The sequence below is a fragment of the Castor canadensis genome, chromosome 4, assembly GCF_047511655.1.
Source record: "Castor canadensis chromosome 4, mCasCan1.hap1v2, whole genome shotgun sequence".
Lineage (NCBI taxonomy): Eukaryota > Metazoa > Chordata > Mammalia > Rodentia > Castoridae > Castor > Castor canadensis.
The window spans coordinates 174179761-174205399 of record NC_133389.1 but is presented as its reverse complement, the minus strand read 5'-3'; the positions used below and the strand labels follow the sequence as shown (position 1 = coordinate 174205399).

Genomic DNA, 25639 nt, shown 5'->3' with positions numbered 1-25639 from the left:
GGCAGAAATGAGGGCACAGGCCATCACTACATTTCTTTAACTCTGCTTCTACATTCATGGAAGCCTGGGTCAAGTTCATCTGGGCCTCTCAGGAAATACGATGAGCACAGCCCCATCACAGATCATGATGGCCAGTTAGCATAAGTGAGAGCTTTTGTATTTTAAAGGATATGCCAACAGATATGCCAACAGATTGAGTCTTTTCTTAAAGAGTTCACAAGCTAACAGGGAGACAGTATGGAACCACAGTCTAGAAATGCAAAGTAGTGTATGTACATGGTCAAGAAAGTATTCAAGGTTTGAATAAAATAAGTACAATAACCTTCCTTCCAGTCTCTTGCTTGATGCTGTCTTTCATTCTGGCTCCCACACTTGATTGCTTTCAGTCTGATAGCCTTAGCCAAACTTCCCACATATCTTAGGTGGGAATAAGTCTAAACGAACTAGTCTATAAGATAGGAATAACATGGCATAAAAATGAATTGTGTGTATGTGAGCAAACAGCCTGAAACTGAACCCTAATATTTTGATTAATCAAGAACATTTGTATCCTGGTACTGCCAAAAAAAAAAAAAAGAAGAAGAAGAACATTTGCAGAAGAGAAATATTTTTCCCAATCTTATATATGTTCATATTCCTATTGAACAATTTCAAAGTAAGAAATTCTCATAGTTGATAGTAACATCAGTAATACAGAAAAATAATGCTTATCTTAAATACATCCATCCCTTTTGTTGTTATTTTTCAGTACTAGGGCTTGAACTTGAGGGCCTTGCACTCGTTAGGCAGGTGGTCTACCACTTAAACCATGCCTCCAGTCCCCTCTTTTTGTCCCCAACTTTCATTAGCCTATCTTCATACATGAAATTATCTCATAGAAACCACACATTTTTTTCTGCCTGCCCACCTTGCACCCTATCATAATATGACTGTTCCCGTCATAATCCTTATAATAACATCCTGCCCTATTGGACTCTGAACTGCTTTCTGAAATTCATTTTTCACAAGTGCTAACCTTTAACCAGAGCATTTGGATAAAAGGAAAGAGAATGCCATAAGTAAGCCCAGCCACTTTGTTGATCGAGGCTTCAAACTGAACCGTGGGTGACCATGACATGCTGTGAAGGATGGACGTCCTGCAATGGATTCAGCCTGCTGATTCTGCTTCTGCTGGGAATAATTCTCAATGCAATACCTCTGGGCATCAGCTTAGTTGAAGAAGACCAAGCTTCTCAAAACCCCATCTCTTGCTATGAATGGTGGTTTCCGGGAATTATAGGAGCAGGTTTGCTGGTGAGTAATTCTTGACTTGATTTAGAGAAGGGCCTGCCTGTTTTAGCAAGCTCCTGAAGACTGTCTTTCAGCCTTGTGGTCAGCTATGTCTTCTTTGGATACAGTTAGGAGCAGTTAGTGGTACAGTATTGATTTATATTGGGCTTTAGAGAAGAATAGTAATTTTTATAAACTATGTGGTACAGGTGAGGGAGTTTGGGCAAAACTCAGGAGTTGGTTATTACCTATCACATTTCTTCACATGTAGGGAGACTTTTCTAAACTTCATAGTTTAGTGTTAGGGACATTTTTCTTTCTCATGTTTTTCTTTTCTGTGTGGTGCTGGGGATGAAACCCAGAATCTGACATGTGCTAAGCATGTGTGCTAGTGACCGCAGAGCTATACCTCCAGCCCCATGAGACATTTGAAATCCAGCCCCTCAGCTTTTCTTTCTCCCACACTACCTTCTTGTATTTATGGGGAATTCAGTAGGAATGGGAAGTGGCTCAGAAGGAATGAGAAGAAGCTTTCACATGCATGATGACTATCCTGAATGACAGCGTTGTGAGGCAAGACTGTGGCCTTACCTGTATCTAGGGGGGTTGGCCTAAGACCTATAGGCTGAAACCCTGGGTTTTTTACTTCAAGGACTTTTATTTTTTGGGGGGGCAGTACTGGGGTTTGAACTCAGGGCCTCACACTTTTTAAGCAACAACTCTACCACTTGAGCCACCCTACCAGCTCAAGGACTTTTTGATTTGACTATTGCATAGATCCTAGAACACCATGGATTTTAATAGTTCGGTGATCATCCATAGGCCTATCTTTTCTGAAATCTTCAGCAGAGCAATGCAATACAGAACTCATGAATGTACCCGACCATTTGCCACCCGAGGTTCTTGCAGTAATTAGTATATAGACTTTCTCCTGGGAGTTCTGATGCCATAGGCCTAAAGAGGACCCACCCATATAGCAATATACTCAATCTGGAAGAACATCTCAGCTATAGGACTGTCTCCAATAGAAAATCACTTATCTGATGGCTTTGTTTTCATATTTGTAAAATGGAGCTGTGAATGTCAAAGTTGAAAATTCACCATCCAGGAGGCTTGTTTGGTTTGTTATACCACTTGCTACCTCAGGAGGGCTAGTTAGTGCCAGGGAAACAAGCTTCTGTGTGTGTGTGTGTGTGTGTGTGTGTGTGTGAGAGAGAGAGAGAGAGAGAGAGAGAGATGTGAGCACTAATATTATTAGTATTTTAGAGATAATGAAACATAGAGGTAAATTTTGAAGAGATTCAGGACATACATACAGAAGAAAAAAATTCATGGCACAGTTTTTTATTTGAAATACTAATTCTTTTTTTGTTCTTTTCTTTGTGGTCCTAGGGATTGAATTTGGGGATTTTTTTTTTTTTGCTTATTTTTTTTTTGTTTTGTTTTTGCTTTTGCTTTTTTTAAAGATAGGATCTAACTATAGAGCCAGCCTGACCTCAAACACATGATTCTCTTACCTCAGCCTCCTAAGTACTGGAATTACATGTGTGTTACCACACCTGGTTTTGAATCATAATCCTTTTTTTGGTGGTATGGGATTTGAACTCAGGGCCTTGTGCTTGCTAAGCAGTTGTTTTACCACTCAAGGTACACCCCCAGATTTGAATTATAATTCTAAATGATAATCAGTCTTGTCCCCAGAATTACATAAAAATACTTATAGAACTTAGCATGGTGGCACATGCTTTAATCCTAACACTCAAAGGCTCAGGCAAGGGGATTATGAGTTTGAAGTTGCCTGGGCTGTAGTAAGATTGTCTCCTCAAACAAACAAACAAACAAAACCCACAACCCTCCCGCCCACACTACTAGGCCATCATATATTACACTTTTCATAAATTCTAGACTCAGGCTGGCACATTGGACATGAGGTCATTTGGGCATCAGAAGCCAACGTAAGAACATTTGATAACTTCGTCCTCTACTGTCATGAGCAGTATAATCACTGTTTAGGTAGAGAGATCTAAAAGGAAAGGTTGCAGACTATTCTGGTCTATATCTTCAAACTGCCATGAGAGCTCTTCTCTGGGCTAGAAGATAAAACACACTGCTCAACACTGTGAAGCCACTGTAAACCCTCACACCTGCCTCCTCACCCTCAGCCCCAGGGCTCCTCTCCACCTGAGTGGGTGAACTTCCTCTGCATCAAGTGTAAGTGAAGCCACAAGAAGCTGGCTGAGTACAACTGAATGATGGCAATTTCTACAAAGTTCCTAATGGTGCCTGAGTAATTTAGCATAATATATAGCTTTACATATAAACTGGCATTTCCACAACCCCATGACAACAATTTTTCTTCTTACTAGTATTAAAGGAGCCTGGGGTGATGGTGGCACACACCTGTGCCCCTTTATTCTTCTTTGCAGGAAGGTAAGGAAAAGGGGGCAGGGAAGAGACAAAGGCACAAAGAAAGACACAGAGGCATAAATCTTTCATTTAGTAACAAGTTGCTAGGTACCAACTACAGGGTTCATACATTACAGCATAATCTCATTTAAGCTGTACAATAAACTGGGCAGATATTATCATTGATACTTTACAGACCAGCAAACAGAAGCTGGGAATATTAACAAGGTCACACAGTGATTGTGAAACCCAATTTCAGATTTATCTGACACTTAAGCTAGTAAAGTACCATAGTTCTCAACACCTGTTTTAGGCCAACAGAGACGAAAGATAAAATCTTTAATTTGGTCCATAAAGTTAAGCGATTGGGAGAATGAATCACAGAAAGGATATATACACTTGTGAAACAGTTTCAGGGAATCTGGACTTCCTTGTTCCACAGCTAAATCTACTTTATCACCCTCAATAAATATTAACCAAAGGTATCAATAACACACTACCTCTATTCCTTAGTATTATAGCCTGTCATTAAAGGATCAAAGTCATTGAAAATTCTGATGTACTATGTAGATAGAGCCTCAAACTCTATTCCCATAACAAAACAGGGGAGGACAGGTGTATTTTCATGACTGTTGGCTCTATACAGAATGTGGAAGAATATCTTGTCCAAGGGGGAATTATGTCCTTTACAACATTTATAAAAATTACTAGCTCAAAACATTGACAGAAAAGTTCATAAAGAAGAAATCAGTGCCTGTAATAAGAATTTTGACCATAGTTTTGAAATCTTTTGAAAATTGCTATAACATTTCAAATTAGTATTGTGTCAGACATGGAGGACTTTGTAAGAAGCTGCTAATAATATAAACTCTGGAATTAATTTTTTTATTGTTGTGCTAGGGGAACATTGGGGCATTTACAAAAATTCTTACAATATATCAAATATATCATTCTTAAATTCACCCCCTCCATCATTCTCCTTTATTCCACCTGCCCCCATTCCTGGAATAGTTTCAACAGGTCTCATTTTTCCATTTACATACATGTGTACACAGTATTTGCACCATGTTCACCCCCTATACCCTTTCTCCACATTACTAATGAAATTACTTCATGAAATACATTCATTTCATGATTTTGTGACTTACTCCAAACAAAGGCAAACATTTTTACCTTTTGAAACTATGACTAAATAAAAAATGATGTAGTTCATTATCTTTAACTTATTATCTGCTAAAGGGGCAAATCAATACAAATGTCACTTGTTCAAGTATTAAAAGACTTAAAATGCTTCCTTGAAAGATATAAACAGAAAAGCCATTTTATTTTACATGAAATCAATTGAAAGCCTGATCTTAACCAAGCTTCTTATTGATTTCACTTACTTACATAATGGCAATTTATCAGTTATTAACGCCTTAACGGAAAACAAATGGTCGAGAGTTAAACAGATTACAAGACATTGTGCTTAAGAAGCATTTGTAAAATATTTTATATGCATTGTGAGCTGTGGCTTTGTGGAGGACTTCCAAGAAGCTGAGTTCTATCACAAACTCTTTGTACTTTGTAAAATTGTAGAAGTTTCTTCTAAAACTGGACTTCTGCATAAAGAAATGAACAATACTTCTTTTCATTATAAAACAAAAGATTGGTGAGACTTTTAATTTTACAAATACATTCAAATATGGTTAGGGATTAAGAAGCATTCTCATAATTACTCACTTTGGAAGATGTGTAGTACACACACACACACACACACACACACACACTCACACACACTTTCACATTTTCATGGCCTTCCCATAGAGTTCCCTCCATTTCCAAAACTCTGAATGGCCAAAATGGTTGAAACAGTGAGTTATCAAATTACACACAATGGCCTACACATAATAACATGCAATGAAGTCAACTGGGCAGATGTACATTATAAGTTGTTACTTTATAAAACCATAGGAACCATAAGAGTAAATATTTAGCATCTTGAAATCAATTAATCCTTAAGAAAGTTAGCAGAGTTTAATATACACCAATAGAGAAATGGAATTGTTTATTCGGTTAAGTTGTAATTTGATGTTGCTCCTCTTTCTTTTAAAAGATTCATTAATTTTCTAAGTCACTGGTTGGTAAACTTTTTCTGTAAAAAGCAAAATAGTGGGTATGTTAGGCTTTGCAAGCCAGTCTCTTTCTAACTATTCAACTCTGTGCACAAAAGTCATCATACACAATATGTAAATGAATACACATGGTAGTGTTCCAATAAAACTTTATTTGCAAAAAAAGAGATGATGGGTCATTGTTTGCCAGTTCACATTTAAATGACTTGTTCTGTAAGCTCAAAAGTCAGTATAGCTTATGGGTACAACAAAAGGTGTTTTTAAAAAACCTTTTTTATTAATATATAATAGTTGCACAGGTGGTTTTGTTGTGACAGTCCCACATATGCATTCAATGTACCCTGATTAACAACAAAAGAGTGTTAGCATAGGAATGCCAATCTCTATTTTGGGGCTAAAATTTTCTTTCCCTTCTGGGCTTTCTGGCAGTCAAGTACATGGCCTTTGAACTGGAAGGTGTTATTGTTCAAGACAAAGTGTAAACACCACAAAGTAACATGGAGTCAGCACATGGCCAGTGAAGTTTGTCAGGAAATCTGCCTTGGAAGAGGCATAAATCTTAAACCTGTTGTGAAAGAACAAAGCTAGATGTGGTCTTGGAAAAAATGATCAGGGAGGAGCAGTTAGAAGGACCTTGCTCATCTGAGTAAGAGTGGTGGCGAGACTGGCTAGACTTAGGAAAATTTCAGGACATATATGACTTAATATTGCAATCCAGGTTATACATTCTTCTCTTTCTTTGAGTATTCTTTTCAATTGCAAATGTGGGTATGAAAGGTTATTCATACCTGCTGTGGGAACAACTCAAACCATCCCCACCTCAGCCTAGGGATCACCCATGCTCCTTTCCATCACTGATGATTGGTGGTTGGAAATCACCAGGTTCTTCCCTTCCCATTTAGCATCAGTTTTTAAAAGAATCTGAAAAGAGAAAGGCTCTCTGCACTCACGTGTCCTGCCTGGTGCTTCCAAATAGGACACAAAGAATTTGGAAAGTGGTGGAAGGAAGAAATGAACAAACTCTGTGTCAAAAGACAGGATAATTTTAAGAATCAATCAGCATGAAACCATGGTTAAGAGCCTGGCTCTGGCGCTCACATGCCTAATTTTGAGTGCCTCTCATGGAGGCAAGCTACTCAAGCTTGCTGCGCCTCTGCTTTCTCATTGATAAAATGGGTTTGAAACTAGTAGCTGCATCATAGGATCATTAGGAGGTTGGCATGACCGGAAGCAGGTAACGCACCTGTAACAGTGACTGGCATGGAGTTAGAGCCCTGTAAGATACAGGAAACAAGTTCAGGACACTGAAGGACAGCTGAGCTGAGATGGCAAACACACTGATGGCTAAAATTTCACAGAGGAAGGAAGCAATTTAACATTCCACCCTTCAACTACACAACACTTCTTCTAGAAAGACTCTCTAGTCATAGCTACTGACTCAATATTTTTAAAAAATTGAAATCCAAGTCCTGATAATGTGGGCATTAGTTCTTAACAGTTTTCCTCAGCAATATGTTTTCCTTAACATGAAATGCAATATGTGCACGCCTTCTCAACATCTCTGTGTAAAGTATCATAGATACAAGAGCAGAAAAAGATGTGGAACCAAAGATAATTCTCAAAGTCTTGGGGAACTGTTGAGAGGGTAATGACCTCAGAAGAAGAAAGTAGGGCAAATAGGAGGAAGTGGTCATAGAATTTTTCCTTGCCAACTGTCAGGTAAACAAAACCATCAGTTTCTTTCCTAGAGGCTTGCCAGGCTAATTCATACAATTATGGGAAATTAGGTTAGTGCTGCAGGTTGTAGTAAAGAGAGAGGGGGAAGAGAAGAGACACAGAGAAGCAGAGATAGAGGAGAGAGAAACAGAGAGAGGAAAGAGAGAGAGATAGACAGAAAGAAAAAACAAAGAGATACTGAGCCAAAGAGAAGAAGAGACAGAGATAGGAAAGAGAAGAGAGATGAAACAGAGATAGAAAAAGAAAGAGAGAGAGCCAAAGAGGGGGAGAGAGAAAAGAGGAGAGACAGAGAGAAAGGAGAAACAAAGAGAGATTGAGAGAGGAGGAAGAGAGAGAAGAGAGGAAAAACAGAGAGACAGAGAGAAGCAGGGATGAGAGAGAGGAGAAACAGAGAGAAGAGAGAAAAATAGAGAAAAAGTGAGTGAACAAAAAGAGACCAAAACAGAAAGAAAGAGAGAGAGAGAGAGAGAGAGAGAGAGAGAGAGAGAGAGAGAAAGAAGAAGTAGAGATAAAGAGAAACAAGAAAAACAGAGAAGGGGGAAAGGGAGAGAAGAGAGGAGAGAAAATATGTGAATTTTGGGTGATGCAATATACCTTCCAAAATAATTCATAAATAAGTCATCTTAATCTATTTAAAGTTCAAGTCTCTCTGTAGATGATTTAGATAAGCTAGGAATGTAGATTCTGTCTCAACTCTTCCTAACTCTTAATGTTTATGGTTCAATTTGAGTCATGAGGTTTAGAAAGACATTGCTAAATTTCCTCTTTTGTTCTCTTGAGCCTTGATTTCCCACAACTGGTTGTAAATGGAAGGTGGAGATTACTGCTTTTTCATGTGATAAGAAGTAATAACACTCATCTTTCCTGTAATGTAATTTCCAGGTCATTCCAGCAACAACAATGTCCTTGGCAGCAAGAAAAAGAGCGTGCTGTAACAACAAAACTGGGGTGAGTATGGAGCAATTCTCTAGAGCAGAATGCATTAGCAGCTATTGACATCTGAGCAGAGCCACTCTGAGTCATCAGCTTCAACTAAACCAGCAGGGCCTCTGGCTTAGAGAGTTGGGATGATAGTATGATAATATGGCAAGTGAAAAGGTTGTTCTCATAGAAACTTAGCTTTGTCACCTAAAGGATCTAAAGGTTTTCACAAAGGGAGATTTATAAATCACACCCAGACCTGTGTTCCGAATACTCAAATACTTGTTAGTTTTGTGATGTGTTTAAAACCTTAAAAGAAAAGGTATCCTCAGTTCTTTTATGCTAGGATTGGAAAAACACTTGTCCTCATTCACTTAAATTAAAGGAGCACCAATTCTTTTTCCAAACATTTAGTACATACTTACTTAATGCATACAGTTATAACTAAGTTCAAAGTAAATTTATTCATTAACCCAATTATCACTCTGCTCAGAACACCTTCAAATATGCTATCAATATTGTTTAACCCTCTCTAAACCCTTCACTGGAAAATAGTAGGGTCTGGGTTTTATTAAGCAAGAAACTGATGCTCAGAAAATGCAAATAATTTGCCAATGCAGCACAGCTAGTATTTTGGGGTATTTTCTAAATCCACCAGACTCCAAAAGTCACAATCTTTGGACTATTTGCTATAAAATAACAAAGGGGGCACCCCTAGTTCTCTAAGGAAGAGGTAGATCAATAACAAGCAGTCACAGAAAGTATGCCTGGTGGACCTTAGCAGATTTAAAGGTTTTAGAGCAACTGTTCCCAGTCAGATGAGAACATTCACTTCATCTGGAGTCTGGAGAGATTTTAAAAATGCCAGTGCCTGGGTGGCTCCCTGAGATTCCACATCAGTATTTTTCAAAAAAAAAAGAAAACAACCCAAGGTGATGCCTTTATATCGCCAGGGTGAGAGAGAAGCCCTGTCTTAAAGGGACCGCTTATATCTGTAACAGAAGAGTCATACATTAAAAAAAAATCATGCTTCTTGACATTCAATATTTGCATAGGATTACTTTCATTACAGTATTTCTAGTCTGTCTTTGATCCTGATAGATTGTAGGTATTCAATAAATATTAATGTTTTCAGTTTCTCCTGTCACTTTTATTCATAAACTAGAGTTTGATTTTGCATCACTTCTATGCTATACTCATGACATTCTTGAAACACCAGTTGTATTTCTGAATCCTTGAACTAAAAAAATATCAAGATATTAGATTTTCTTAAGTCATGTTTCTATTAAGAATATATATATATATATATTATCTCTATCTAATTTGCACATTCTCTCTCATGAACAAGTGATCATTTCAATGATCACTTAATTCTTTCTGCTTTGAGGACACAGCCAGGTGGAAAAAGCAAGCCACTTTTCATGTAGGTGTTGGGCTGAAGTCAGTAGGTTGCTTTGCTCCTAGATACCAATCCTGAAAATAACTCAAAAGTCTTGTTTCAGTGAAACCACAGATTAGTTCATGTGGAACATCTACAAATACTGTACTCTGTTAATAATAGTCTGACTTAAATCATAATTGACTAAATAGATCATTTGTTTGTTTCATAAAACTTTTTTTGTCACTTCCTGGCAGCCAGGTGTTTAGAAAAGACCACGGCATCATAAAAGGGATGAAGTTTCAGTGTTGGAACGGAGGGAAAGGGGGTCACCAAAGCTTGTCCTCTATTTTAACTATATTCTTTCCCCACCGCTTTAACTGTTCCTTACTTCCTTCCCTTTTTCCAGTTCTTGATTTTGTTTTTGAATGTGCAATGGTTTTGCTGAATCATTTAAGTGAATCCCCACTCAAAGAGAAATACAGAAGCCTGGAGTCACTTTGTATAGCCAGGTCCCTCTGTATGAGTGGTAAGTCAGAAATAACAGATGACCTAAAATAAACATAGTGAGCACTTCCTGATGGGCAGATCTAGTAACTTGCAAGTAAGGAGAGAATCAGGATTTGAGTTTGATCCAAATCCATTATTCTGTGATTTCAGCTTGCAGTAGTGTAGTGATTCAAACTCAAGCACCAGTGTTTCCTAGCTGAGATTCTGACAAGTTTTTCATCCTCTCTGAGCTACAGTTTTCTTTTCCAAAAGGTGGGAATAGTAATGGCCTCTATCTCTTGGGGTTGCTCAAAGGATTAAATGAGGTAATACACGCGAGGTCTAATGCTCGTCAGCATTTTGAATAAGAGGTTCCTTTGCCTGTTCGTTAAAGGAGGATGACCACCACCACACATTAGTGCTCTGGGAGCTGCACTGTTCTTCTATCACAGGAGAAAGTATTCTCTTGATTCATTTCTGCTGATTTTGAAATAATCATATTCATCACTGCCAACTTTGCTGAACAACGTAGAGCTTATTTTTTGGAAAAAAACCACATGCACATTAACTTTCATTTCCTATGCCAAATTCCAGCTTTTTCTGTCGTGACTGACTCATGAGCGAGACTTACAATGTTACCTTCCAACACAGTAGTTCTGTGGGTGGCTTTAACCACCTCCAGCCCCCATTCCCAAGGGGATATTTGGCCCTGTCTGGAGACATTTATGGTTATTATACTGGGCTAGGGGAGAGAAGTGGTACTAATGTCTACTGGGTAGAGACCAGGGATGCTGATAAAGCTCGCACACTGCATGAGGAAGGCCCCAAGAGCAGGATGCCCTTGTCAGCAATGCTGAGCTGAAAAGTACTGATTCAACACTGTTCCACTGATCCATCACAACAGGATGCTGGCCACTGGCCACTTAGAGCTGCAGGGCCAAATTCACATGCAGCACTTGTGAGCCAAGAGACCAGACATCAAAATGAAGGTAGTTAAGAGCTAGTTGAGGTTTTAGGAAGTAGGAAGTACACAAAATAAGGAGGAGCAGCTAGATGAAATTGGCAAGGGAAAGGAATGTGTAAGTTGAAATTCTTCAGAGGCAGTGGCAAGCCCAACTATCTTTTGGCAAGTGAATCAAATGGTTGGCTTTGCCCAGTGACTCTGTTACACACCTAATCAAACTGTGACCTTAAGATATAGGATTGTAGAGTGAGTGGAGAATATCAGCAGTTGATTAAAAACACTATGTGGCTGGTGTGGTGGCTCATGCCTGTGATCCCAGCTAGGTAGTAGAATTGTGATCTGACGCCAACACCAGGCAAAACCACAAAACCCTATCAGAAACATAAGTAAACCAAAAAGGACTAAATTAATAAGGGATAGGGATGTGGCCATGTGGTAGAGTATTTGCTTAGCAAGCATGAGGTCTGGAGTTCAAACCCCATTAATGTCAACAACCCCCCCAACCCTAAACAACTCCCTCCAAACAAACAAGTAAAAAAGAAAACTGTTGTGCTATTGAAACTTGAAACAGACCCAGCACATGGAATAACAATGTGTGCAAATGGCTCTGCTTTATTTTCCAGATGTTTCTTTCATCACTCCTAAATGTAATTACGGTCATTGGTGCTGTGTACTGCATGTTGGTATCTCTCCAGGCTCTCTTAGAAGGTCCTCTCATTTGTAACTCTCAAGGCAACAGTACTTTCTCTTGCGAATTTTCATTCAAAAACTTAAGGTAAGTAACTTTATTTTCATTGGCATACAGCTATAGCTGATAGATTGATTGTGGCACGCAAACAACACCATGTTTTTCTTTGATGCAGCCAATGGGACATTCTTAGAAATTCAGCACATTAACCCACATAGGCACACAAGTGAAGATGAATTTACTACATTCAGATTGCTCTGGCTATGGTCTTATCTAAAAGATCTAGTTGATCTCAGATGGCTTATGTTTGCCTTTTCAAAATCTATGTTTATATCAAGTGTAGGTCTATTATAAAATTCTGAAAATACACACTTGAAACTTAAACTTTCATCCTTAGAGAATGTTAATGGGGGGATGCCCTGGAGGAGTGAGGGGAACATTTACTTTGTACACTTTTGAACTAATTAAATTTGTAAGCTATAAGTGTGTGCTATCTTTATAATTTAAAAAAGTCAATAAAAACACAATAAATAAAAATATAGACTTGCTTGCAGCCCTAAAAGAAACAAAGCATTCAATGGATTCTATACTGTAGATATGAATAAATAAAAAAAATTAAATCATATAGTAACACATAATATTGGAAGTTATATGTAAATGGTTCATTTTAAGATGGTTCTATGCCCAAGTCTAGGCATAACTTGTAAAAACTGGAAGACAATCTTAATTCATTAGCTACCTGTATAGGCTACTCAGTAGATTTAGCTTTTGTAGTTATGTAAAGAATTGTTTCCCCCTTCTCACTTACCTTGCTATACTAAAAATGAAAAAGCACTCCAAATTTGCATAGCACAGTTATTATGAATCAAACAAAGCCAAAGAAATTCTCATTTCTAATAGATGTGAGGAAGATTAGAGATTTCATTCTGTTATACCCAGTTAACCCTCAGGGAATGACAACAACCCACCAATGTACCAGGCAGCAGCATAAGCTCTGCAGAGAGCAGAACTGTCATTGCCTGTCTAGGTGTGTAAGGCTAGGAAACAGTTACAATTGTGTTTGCAAACAACTTCACAAAGCAGTCTCAGGTTCCACTTTGAAATACTGTTTTCTCAGGTCATAAGTTAGCTGTTGGGAATCCAGAAATTCAAACTCCTTCAGAATACTCAATCTTATTCTATGATAAACCGAAGAAAAGTCATCTTGAGACAGATGTGTCAGAGAACTAAGAGCTTCTCATTTTCCATAGACCTGTTATAACAGCATACATCACTTTAATCAGGCATATTTAACATGTGAGTAAAAACCATCCATCAGGTTTTTAAAGAGCAAATGCAACATACTACTTGTTCATGAACTGTGCTCCTTGCAATAAAGGAGCTCCCAGGAGATGTGTTTTCACAGAAGTACCTACATAAATAGGCTGAACCAAATTGGTGCCAGTGGCTCAAGCCTGTAATATTAGCTGCTTGGGAGGCTGAAATTGGGAGAATGGTGGTTTGAGGTTAGCCCAGGCAAGAAGTTTGAAGACCTCATGGTTGGAAAAATTTCTGGATTAATGAGTAAGACTCAAGAGTAGGTCAGCAAGGCCCACCTTCTGCAGAAGGGTGTGCAACCGACTGGTCTGGTAAACAAACGGGAAGTCTGTTCTGGTTTTTATCCCTGATGCAACACTGCCTTCCTTCTCGTACTGGTAGGAGCCAGAGTTCAGTCTTTCTTAACTGTAGGAAAGGTAAAGGGCAAGGCAACATTTAACATTCCGGGAAGCTGCGAGTTAAGCAAGCATAATGGGCTGCTGCTTTATGGTGGATTTACCTTGGTTTAGTACATAATTCTATTTCTTTGAAGGAAAAGACAAGTTACCCTCCACATCCTCTCAACCAGCAGTTGGGAGCAGAGGCACGTGCCTGTCATCCTAAACTACATAGGAGGCCAAGATTACAAAAATTACCGTTCCAGGCTAGGTGTGGCATATTGGTGTGCCTGTTATCCCAGCAACCATGGAAAGCCTAAAATAGGATAGTGGTCCAGGCCCACCTGGGCAAAAAGACGCACAGCAAAAAGGGCTGCAGGTGTGGTTCAAGCAGTAAAGCACCTGCTTAGCAAATGTGAAGCCCTGAGTTCAAACAGCAGTACCCAAAAGAAAAAAAGATTGAACCACATTACATCGATAGCCCATTTCTGACCCAGGAAAACAGCAATTTCACATGCTTCATCCTAAGAGTAGGTGTTTTATAGAAATGCTTGTTGAATGATGGGATGTATAGTAATATATCACAATGTATAATTATTAGGGCTTAAGACCAGAAACCTGATTTTAGGTACAGTTTCTGGACATGATATTTCAAAAGCACACTCCGTTTTGCTATACATGCATATAATTTTTTTTCTAAGCACAATATTTATCCTTTTCTTTTTTTCTTTCAGTGACTTTCACCCAGAATCCTTCAATCTGCAGTGGTTCTTCAATGATTCTTGTGTATCTTCTACTAGTAGCAAAAATACTGACATCAATAACAACTGGAAGATACCCAACTCCAATTCTGAAGAAGACAGACATAGGATTTTCCACTTCTCAGTATTTACAAGTCTATTGATTGTTGGAATCCTTGAGCTCCTGTTTGGGCTCAGTCAGATACTCATTGGGTTTCTTGGCTGTCTGTGTGGTATCTCTAGGCGAAGAAGTCAAATTGTGTAGTTTAACAATAAATAGAAGGATCAGTACTTTGAGAATTACATTTAAAATATATGCTTGTAGAAGTTTAATGATGGAACATTATCAGAAAGCTGTATGAGTCTTTTAAGTACAAGTTTTTGAAGTCATCTTTGAGGTGATTTTTAAAAAATCAATCTTTCAAATATAAAGCATGTTAAGTAAACAACACCTTCATGTGAAAAGGAAAACATGGGTGGTTGATTTTGGGGAGAAGTGGACAGCAGCATTCAATTCGTTTTGTGTTTTTCTGTTTTCTGTGTTATTCTAACTTTCTAACTGTATGTTCTTATGTGTGTGGTAACAGGGAGGTTCAAGAGGGAGGGAGGATGCAACAGCACACAGGCCGTCCTGGAAGTGAAAAACAGTACGGGCTGTTTCCTTTAAAGAAAAAGAAAAAGAAAGGTGTTTATAACCTGAAAGTAATAGGACCAAGTCTTCAGTCCTAATTCTCAGCACGCAGGGAGAAGAGGAAACTGTGAAATCCAAAGACGAGACAACAAACAAACCAGCCGTTTACAATAGGAGAACGTTACAGGAGTAAACGGGTAGGGCGGGTCAGCGGAATTGTTTGAGACCAGCGAACAGATCTCAGCTGACGCCGTGCAGTGGCTCACTAGGGATAACTAAGGGAAACATCTTCGCAAACTGGGTTAGATGATTACAGTGGCTTTGTTAGGTCTGAAAACGGTTCTTTGTTTAAATAGAAGACGTCCTTAACTTTTAAAGAAATAAGTATTTACCTGTTTAGGAAGAAATGATATGCCTTAAAAATACATCAACCAAAATGCAGTGATTGTATACATGTTTTATTTAGGTGATAGGCAGATGGCAATTCAATGGAATCTTCTGTTTGTCTATGCTTACATTTTTCATAATAATTTAAAAACAATACCTAGAGAAGAAAAATTAGCCTTTCAAAAGCTGGTTTCTATATGTGCCAATCTTTAAAAGATGACAGTGTATTTACCGTATTAAAATGTCATAAGACAGACAAAACTAAAAACTATAATTTTCTGCATGTTACTGGTTGTGCCATTTATTTCAATTTTTTTAATGTTCTTTGGGCTTAAGGCTCAAAAATAACTTAATACACCTGTATAATAGTGGCCCAAATAAATTACTAACATCAATAACTTATAAGCCTTTTTTCTGAAACTGTATGAAGATATTTTACCTACGCTTCTACAAATGCTTCTTAATCCTCAAGACCTGATTTAAATATCTTTTGAGGAAGTCTCGAAGTTCATGATTCCAATAAACTAAGTGAGCCCTCACCCAAGCCACTATTATCATAACTGACAAATGTAACATGTTTTTATATCTCTACCACATGTACTTCTCATTTTTTAATTCACAGACCCTTTCCCATTTCAGGCTCTCAGTAAGACCTCTCACCTTCCATCTACCCCCATTTCATTCAACTCAAATACCACTTTTTCTGGTTCTATCCGTAACTACCTAATGACAAGTAGATTTCCTTTTACTCTCTCCATTTTCATTTTGTGCTCACCTCCTATATTTCATGGTTCAAGGACATGTTTCTTTTATTCATTCCTAGTGCAATCAGTGTCTAGTACAGTGCCTGGTGCAAAGTAGGGTCATTGTAAGTATTCTGTTGAGTGGACTGCTGAATCCTATAGTCAGTGTGCAGCTTTTAGTGAAGATTCAATGCTTATTAAATAAATGCCAAGCTGCTAGTAGCGATGAAATTAAAAGAGGTAAAATGAACACAACAGCTCAATGAACATGAATGAATGACACAACAGTTGGGGATGGTGTTTGTAATTTTCTTATCACCCTAGAAATCTGAGCCATGACTCCAGATCTCTGTAGGGTCAGGAAGAGAGAAAAGTCTTCCATTTCAGAGGGCAAAAGAAAGGATGGTTGGCAGAGCACAATCAGCTGAAATAGCCGTTAGGTTGTTTCTTCACTTTTTAGTCTTATGGAAACTGCTGCCATCCATTAAGAGTCTAAAGCCCACAGGCTTCATGAGGGCATGCCACCTCTGAGCTGGTACCTCAACTTGCAAATGCCTATCTGTACACATATGAGTAGCACCCTTTCCCACCCCACATACTAAAAGCAGTCATTTGCAAAGCTCAATGTTTCTCTCTTTCCTGTCCCCAAATTCAATCATATTTTGGAATCTTTGTATTTTTTACTTTCACTGTCATTAAAACCCTCTTCTCATCCTTCAGCACATATCTTCAGTTCCTCCTCCTTGGTAAAGCTGTATTTACAATTCTATTTATTTAATAAGCCATTTCTTTTGTTGTGCAGAACTTATTTAATTCCACGCAGTCCCAACTGTTGAACCTTTCTCTTAGTTGCTGAGTCACTTGTGTTCTACTGAGGAAGTTTTTGCCTATGCTTATTACTTCCAGTGTATTCCCTGCTTTTTCCTGTACTAGCTTCAAGGTTTCAGGTCTGATATGAAGGTTCTTAATCCACTTTGAGTTGATACTTGTACAAGGTGACAAACATGGATCTAGTTTCAGTTTTCCCAGAAACATTTGTTGAAAAGGGTTTTCTACACTGTTTGTGGCACCTTTGTCAAAAATTAGGTGGGCTTAGCTGCATGGGTTGAACCATGACAAACCCCAAAAGAATCTTGCTCCTAATATATTTTGGAAAATGAGGAGCAAGAACAGAAACATGAAATCCACCTGTAGAGTAAGCCTTATTTGAGGATTTATCATACAAGGTGGTGGCCAAGCGTGCTAATAAATAAATAAATAACCTCAAAACCAAAAAATTTAAATCCCTGTGCATGCATTATGCAGCTCAGTTGATGTGGAAAAGCTCTCAGAGTCCCACATTATCATCACTTGATGTGTTTCCCTGCCCTTAATTTTGTGAAAATACACTTCCCAAAAAGCAATGTTTAAGTTATGATAATCCTCCCAAGCCAAGAAGGGCACATAATGTCCTTAATTTAAATAATAAATGACAATTTAAAATTTGTTCAAAGGCAGCATGTCTTCAGAGGAAGTTGGGTGGCATTAAGGGAAAAGTTAATCAAGCACCTGCAGTATCCAAGATAAAGAGTATGAAATAAAATCTGGGTTTTGGCAAGCAGCAACCACATGAACAATAATCTCTGCGACAGCAATGTAGCCTACTTCTTGCAGTTTCAAGTTATGGAGGTTCAGACTTATGGCACATTTTAGTGATTTTAGAGTAATGAACTCAGGTTGGTGGAGTTGCTCAAAAGGCAGAGTGTCTGCCGAGCAAGCATGAAGCTCTGAGCTCAAACCCCTGTACCACAAAAAACAAACCAAACCAAACCAGAGTCCTGAACTCTGCATCATGAGCATCCGCAGTTCTCTTCAATGATGGTTTCCTTGGAACCATATGCCCATGGACGTCATGGGTCCATTACATCTAAGGAATCTCCCTCAGCTACTTTTCCCTCACTGCCTTGGTAGAAAGACAACTGAAGATGTGTGAAGGATATTGCACCCAACTGAATTCCACCCATTTTTGAACAATAACAACAACAAAGAATAGTTTTGAGAAATAAAGATACCCAGGACTTGGGTTTCATTGGTGTATTTAATTCTCATGACATATAGTATATTAGCAAGTATATAATACAATGGAAAAATGATATACAACTCAAGGTTTTTAATACGAACCACTTTCTAAGAGGCAAATAAATCAGAAAGCCACCTACAATGGAGCCAGTGCCCACCACTTCCAGGATACAGATCTGAAAGAAAGCACAGCAGGTGCTTGTGGCCTGTCAGGCCTTTAACTGCATTACTTGCTCTTGAGATAGAAAGACTCAGATAAGGTAAAATGATACTTAGTGCTTTGCACAATAAGATGAAATAAATCTTTCCATAGACAAATATTACTTGGTTGACAGTTTATTAAATAACACTACATTTGTACCTTATTCTGCAGTTTTTCAAATTCACACATGGACTTAGTAAAAATGTACTTTATAGAAAATCATCTGCAAAATCAAAATGAAGGAACACACATACTGCACACAGAAGGACTGCTAAATTATTAGGAGTTATTTTAATTTAGTATGTACAGGTGATCATGAAGATTAGGTGGTTTGATTTCTTAAATCTGGCATCAGACCAGGAATTCAAAATGTTAATGTTGAAATGTGGATGCAAAAATGTCTATTAACAAAACTGTTGAACAGTGTCCAAGAAACAGGACAAAGCGCTGTTTCTTTCACAAATACTTTTTTAAATCCATTCTCTCAGCACCCGCTCTTCCTTTCAGAAAATTAGTTGAGTAGCCTGATGAGGCAAAAAAATCAATTTCTTAAAAGGAAACAAAACAAAACCCCTAGAGCCTATTTACAAAGCATGCAAAAAGGAGAATTTTACGTAGGTGTTACTGCAGAATTGCTTTAAAGTGATACAGCTGAGTAACAGACTATATACCTTTACTTCTACAAATATGTCCTTCTTCCTGCTCTCTGGAAGAAATCCATTTTCAGGGCATGGACCAAAAAACGGCATACAATGCAAAGACGGAAACAAAGAAGTTTGCAAATCCTTTATATTTCCAGCTGTTGAGACAATATATTTCAATGAAGTTACCTCTAGCGGCGAAACCAGAGCCAGCTATTAAGCAGCCAGAATGCTACAGTAATTGAATACATGACCATTTCTCTTTTTGCACGTTCTTTGTTCTCCTCTTCTAGAAGTTGTAGACGTCTATTTAGCTTGATTATCTAAGTGAAAAACAAACACAAAATACAAAATTGAAGCTTTAATGAATACAGTGATCAGATTCTTAAATAATGTCAAAAGAATTATTACAAAGATGGTTTTATTTGGAACAAAATAACACAACTATAAATAAAAATACCAGTACTCATGACAGTTTAAATTTACTTAAATACTCTTCTCCATATTTCTGAGTTAGAAAGGGTATTTGCCTTCCTTGATCAGATTGTGAGGTAAAGGTACCGCTGCACACCCAAGGCTGTTCTGGTAGACAAAATGAAATACTCATTTAGGCAAGCTTACCACAGCAGATGAAAGTGGGACCCGACTTCTTCTATGCCTCTTCCATGAACTTCTAGTCACCCAGCCTCAGTATTTACCATTAACTTGGTATAACTGCCCTCTGATCAACTCTCTGAGTTACCAAGATGGCCCAATATTTTATAGTGGGTGATAAGCCACCTAGATCTTCAGTGATTCCAAGCTGTTAGAAATGCTGTTGGCTGTCAGCACAGTCCTAAATTGTTGGCCCTTACTGTGAATAGTGCTGGGATGAACAGATGCCTTGCTTAAGCTCATGTTCCCTCACTAATCTTTACTTAAAAACATTTTGTTTCCTCCAGTTTCCCTCTCATGTACTGGCATAAACAACGCAAATACCAAATGTGCTTTCCTCATATGTGTGGATGTCTGTGTGACTCTACAGGTTGTAGGAAAATGTATTAAAAAATATGGATGTGTAGGATTGGAGATGTGACTGAAGCAGTACAGCACCTACCTAGCAAGCATGAGGCTCTGAGTTCAAACCCCAGTACTGCATAGATATACTTATATTTATATACATGGGTATGAAATTGTAGTTCCAAGGTAAGACTTACAAAAGAATTCAGGAAATTTGTATGTAGAGACACTATGCAAACTGAAAGCAGTGGTTTCCAAAATGAAGACATCAAACATAGTAACAAAGTTCCCTAAAGTAATCCTTTCACAGATCAAAAACCAGACAAGCAATTTATTGCTGTATTGGTTTACTAACATGTCACGATTCTTCATTATTAGTCAGAATTATATCAATTCACCTTGGTAACACTGTTTTATCCTGATCAAGAACATGTAGATGGTGGTTTCATTAAATTGAGAAAATCAACTGTGGCTTATTAAACAGCTGACATATAAAATATTTCATTCTATGAGTTTCATAGACTAGAAAGTGATAAAATGTTGCAAACTATCAGTTTAAAATATTATGTGAATATAACTTTAGATCACATCTTATTTGGTATATTAAATACCTGTCGTCTTAATGAAGCTGCATCTACAACAGTCATGTCATCTGACGTTCCTTCAATTGTTGCATCTATATTTGAAATGCCATACCTAGAAGACACAGAAAATGTAAGTTAATATTGAAATAGAACTACGAGTAACTGTCAAGTCATGTTAATGTGTTTTGTAATGTGCCAACAAGTATTCAAAAGACTGGTTATCTAACAACATAAATTACTAGAATATTTTGACATTTGTACTGACACTAATAAAGAAAAAAGAAGCAGCTTAAGATGACAACTATCTACAACACTAGGAAAGTGTACTAACACTTTGAGAATGAAAAGAAACCCTGACTAAAGATACGAATAGACAGTTTCAAGCCAGAGAGACCAGCCAGGTTAAAAAGAAAGACCCTTGGTTGAAAAGGCTTGAAAAGCTGCCACTCTAGGACAAATCAACATGCAATTCTTACACAAGAATTATGTGTGAATTATGACCATATGTGGTTCTACAGGCAGAGACTCACTGGCAGGGAATGCAAAATATACTAAAAAAACAAAAAGACCAATCATGTGTTTCTCCTTCACTTTTTACTGCCTCTTCTTTTGTCATTCCCACTCTTGACTTCTGATTTCCAAATATTTTCTCTCTACTGTGTTCTGCACGGAAGCAATTACAAAATCTCCTCAATAAGAGACAGTGTAAAGTAACTACTGGAAAACCAATACAACAATTCAGAGAAAGTACACTAATAAACAATGCTTTTTATTCAAACACGGTCACTTCTAAAAAAGGAATGATTTTTAAATAAATGACAAACTTTTGAAAAACAAATACACACAAATGCCATCGTTCTTTCTGCCTGGACTTCCATATTTTAAAATTTATCTTAATTAACAGCTTTAGTGAAATACAATTTATGTATCATAAAACTTGTTCACATGTGTATCTGCTGTGTGTCCTATATGGTTATTTCAGTGAAATGACCCAATAACTTTTATGATTGAGCTGAATATAAATAAACTGAATTAAGCCACTCTTCTGTATTAACAGTTGGATCATCTAATCTAACATTCCCAGCAGCCCACATTATAAAAACCCCACTACCACACAAAGGGCTATGAATAGAATTATGTATTTCATCTGGGTGTGTTAAAGATAAGTCTATTCAGAAAATCCTGCTTTAAATGTTGTTGAAAATAAAAAACACTTTAATATGCAAAATAGAATTTAAATAATACATGGTATGTGCTGAAAGATAATCTACAATGTCTGAATGCCCCTTTTATGGCTACATTAACTTGCCTGTGTTTAACTGCCCCTTTCTTCTTGGAAACAGCATAATACTTAAAAGAAAAATTGTCAGTTTGTAAGTAGAAGCTGGCACTATAGTAAACTGAGTAAACTGTTGTCTTGGATATGGGGGCTGCGTGCAGCTCGGTGGTAGAGTTTGTACAGTGAGTGAGTCCCTGGGTTCAAACAAAACAAACTCCCAGAAGTAGAAAATCACTGGTGGAAAAAACAAGGCTTAAGGATTCCTATTTTCTACACTTCATTCTCAAAATAAAGGTTCTATTTCCCTGAGGTCACATATGACATGAATAATTTGTGGGGGAGGGTAGAGAACTCAAACAATAGCAGCAATTGCCTTAAGGTAAAGGAACATGGCTTAAGCATAGATAATGAAGTATAAATGAAAGAAATAACTCACAATTTAAATCTTGAATTAACTAAGGTTTCACAAATCTATTAAAAATCTTCATTTGCAAAGAAATCTAAGGATACGGCAAAAGAGGTTACGAATATCATTCATCTTACCTTATAAAATTATTTTAAACTAAAACCTGGCACTTCTCAGAATTGAAAACTGTTAAGAGGGCTGGGTATGTTGGCACTTGCCTGGGCAAAAAAGCTAATTGAGAATCCCCATCTCAACAACGAAGCAGGATGTGGTGGTGTACTTCTGTAATCCTAGCTACAGGAGAAGCATAGGTAGGAGGATCACAGTTTGAGTGAGGCCAGTCTGGGCAATTGTGTGAGACCCTAGTTTTGAAAAATAATGAAAGCAAAAAGGGCTGAGGATGTGGTTCAAGTGGTAGGGTGCTTGCCAAGCAAGTGCGAGGTCCTGCATTGAAACCCCACTATCACCAAAACCAAAACCAAACAAACCTCTGTAAGAAGTGCTAAGTTAAATCATTGGCTGAAAATACTTTCACAGAAAGATAAAGTGATCACAAACTTCAGACAAAAATATGTGGGAAAGTCAGATGGGCTTAAATGAAGACTGTAAAAGAACAGGTCGGCAGAGTGATCAGATGCTTCACCCCCTCCAGCAGGAGTTCTCTGTTAGTGAGAACTGACGTGTTTCCTTCTCTCTTGGTCAGGCACGGACCAACTTCTTCCCGTAGCAGAAATGATGCTGCCAGTGTAAAATCTGCTGCCAGACACATTTCTGCTTAAAACAAACAAAACTGGCTCTGAAAAATTAGAGTAACACTATCTATAAATACCAACCAGCTTTGGCTTTTGTTTTTCCAGAAGAGGATTTTGGCTCTTGAGAACCTTAAATACTTGCACGAGCCTTTCTATTTGCCCTGTACATGACAGGAAGAAAGAAATACACAAGCTAAGCATGTCTGAGAGTATGAAAAGGGAAAAATAAGAGACAAAAGGCTGAAACTGACAGATGATAAAAATGCTTAAAATGAAATTCCCTTTTTAAATGTTGAACTTTGCAAACTGCTAGGTTGTCCATGTGCTGTTCCCCCAATTCAAGATGGTGCCTTATAGTTAGGATAATCTACACACTAAAGTGACATTCCAGGTAATTACAACTAAAAAGGAAATAATGGGCAGAATGGAGGCAACAACTAAACGATAAATGTAAAACAAGATTTAAGATTATTTTTTCTGTGTTTTAGCATGATCTCCTGCAAGCTATTAAAACTGTATTTAATTATCTCAGCCATTTCTACCACACCATCACGTAATTATTAAACACTTCCCCATACCCTGGTGGCCAACTGTCACAACCCCTTGGAGAGAAGCAGGATTGTTACTCCTGAGGGAAAGCTGCAGAGGTTCCAGCCGTAACATAAAGGTCATGGCACTGCACCTTAACGTCCTGCAGAATGTAAATTCCATCAATTTTGCATCCCCCTGATAATCACAAAGTCTCGAAAGTTACCTGACGTTGTCATGATGAGGATTAGAAGTGGCGGCAGCAGACCCACCACGCAACACAGGTCTAAGGCAGGTTTTTGCGGGAGAAGGCACAAGACAGAATCAGGAAACAGAGAAGTAATAAAATAAAAGCAAAAACAAGACAAATAAATGTCAAATAGGATTATATTGTATGCTTCAATACAATATAATATCTCTCAAATACTTTGAAAATCTTTGTCTCATATGTCCTCCATTTTATGATTTTCATAAGTGTAACATTTCACAATTAAAGAAAAGGAAGTATGTGACAAAATAGCACCAACATGTAATTCTTTTTGGTGGTCATACTTAATGAAATTCAAGTCAGAGAACAACTGGGTCTAAAAAGTGTAATTCCTCTCTTCCAGTTGGGGGAAAAAAGTCACTAGCAACTTTAAAAGTATCTCAAGAACCTGTTAGTAGTACCTACATGGTTGCTTGTTGATGTCAACAGCTCTATCTGAAAGGTTATGAATTTAAAGAAAACCCCATTTCTCACAGTTTCTTCCCTCCCACCTCATTAGCTCTGTTCCATGCCTGATGTCTTAATGCAACTATATCTCATTCAAATCCTCAGCTCTCCAGACTGAAAACACACTCAGTTCCAGAGCTGGGAAGTCCAGGGACCACACAGCAGCACATTACTGAAAGGGAGTCTAATCTAGAGACAACCAGGAGTGATACACAGGGCTGCTGGGAACAAGGACCAAGGTGAACTGGAAAACTGTGGGGCTTTTCACTCAGTCTCAGCACATACTCTGGCTCTATAGTACTTCTCTACCGAGTTAAGCAGGAACCTTCCCAATAAATCCTATTTTGAATGCCTCATTCTCTAAGTAACTGATCAGGTTTTGTCTGAATTTAAGTATCAAAGCAACAATTATAGTAGATGTTTAATACCAAATGTACTATTTTTTTTTCCTGAAGTTGGCACAGTTATATAGAATAAAAATCACTGTTTTCTAACAAGTCAATTTATGCAAGAAACTTTCAATGTTTAGTTTCCACAGTACTACAGGTACTTAAGGAATACTTCTTCAGCCTAGGGGAAAAGGATTCAGAGATTTCTGGGGGAGGCTTATTTGACTTTCATTTTGTTTGCTAAGGTACTGAGAAATCACTTATGCTTCAGAGTTTCAAATTCATCTCATGTTACTCAAATATTTACTTTGTGAAATTAGGAAAACCATTAACCAACTGCAGTTTTAAAAGACACCAACATGAGAATGGCTAACTAAATGAAGCCTCTGCCTGGTGCTTTCTACAGCTTTTTTGTCTGTTTAATGTGTACTAATATGGCCACATGGGTCTGCCATATCAACATATTCCACCACACAGATTTCCCTTTATAATGCAGAGTCAGAAAATAATACAGTTACCTTTCACAACGTATTTCATTTTGTCTTCTCACACTGGCAATTGACACATATAATATAAAAGTAAATTAGACAGGTATTTGGCAGTTAGAAACTTCATTCAAGTACCACTTTCTACCATAAGTATGATTTAACGTATAAGAGAAATCTTTCAATGTTTTGTAATTAGAGTGGCAAAAGGGAAGGAAACCCAAGACGATCAAGTTTCAGCATTGACTTGCATACTGACATTTTTGAGTCATATATGGCTCTAATTAACAGAATCATGAGTTTCCTTCCTACAAAAGTATAAATTGCTACAGTAAATAAACAGCTTAATTGGGGGACCAGAAATTCTACATTTTTAAAAAAGAAAAATTACATATAACAAATACGGTATCAACTACAACTCTGCAGTTATAGGCTTTCCA

The 25639-nt window shown here is 37.7% G+C and overlaps 2 protein-coding genes across 15 annotated transcripts in view; one reads left to right on the top strand and one right to left on the bottom strand.

Annotated features, from left to right (window-relative positions):
* Nucleotides 1-1009: 1009 nt before the first annotated feature.
* Nucleotides 1010-15816, top strand: Tm4sf20 (transmembrane 4 L six family member 20). Its single transcript, XM_020179931.2, has 4 exons — nucleotides 1010-1293; nucleotides 8409-8474; nucleotides 11902-12053; nucleotides 14395-15816. The coding sequence occupies exons 1-4, from the start codon at nucleotides 1111-1113 to the stop codon at nucleotides 14663-14665; spliced, it is 672 nt and encodes a 223-aa protein (XP_020035520.1). The 5' UTR covers nucleotides 1010-1110; the 3' UTR covers nucleotides 14666-15816.
* A 2403-nt stretch (nucleotides 15817-18219) lies between these two features.
* Nucleotides 18220-25639, bottom strand: part of Mff (mitochondrial fission factor) — a 33809-nt gene continuing 26389 nt past the window's right edge. For 6 of the 14 annotated variants that reach the window (XM_020179949.2, XM_020179945.2, XM_074071883.1 and 3 more), the window contains 4 exons: nucleotides 25233-25265; nucleotides 23837-23896; nucleotides 20673-20757; nucleotides 18220-19385 (listed from right to left, as the gene is read on the bottom strand). In XM_020179949.2, the coding sequence (XP_020035538.1) occupies nucleotides 19254-19385; nucleotides 20673-20757; nucleotides 23837-23896; nucleotides 25233-25265 (310 nt within the window). In that variant the 3' untranslated portion in view covers nucleotides 18220-19253. The remainder of the gene's footprint in view (nucleotides 19386-20672; nucleotides 20758-23836; nucleotides 23897-25232; nucleotides 25266-25639) is intronic. The other 8 variants (XM_020179946.2, XM_074071885.1, XM_020179951.2 and 5 more) reach the window with 2 other exon arrangements.

What these genes read in the sequence shown, in the direction of transcription:
- Tm4sf20 (XM_020179931.2), top strand. Translation starts at nt 1,111, where the DNA reads ATGACATGCTGTGAAGGATGGACGTCCTGCAATGGATTCAGCCTGCTG. An exon ending in TTATAGGAGCAGGTTTGCTG is followed by an intron (nt 1,294 to 8,408) that starts GTGAGTAATTCT and finishes TGTAATTTCCAG; the next exon opens with GTCATTCCAGCAACAACAAT. An exon ending in TTTTCATTCAAAAACTTAAG is followed by an intron (nt 12,054 to 14,394) that starts GTAAGTAACTTT and finishes TTTTTCTTTCAG; the next exon opens with TGACTTTCACCCAGAATCCT.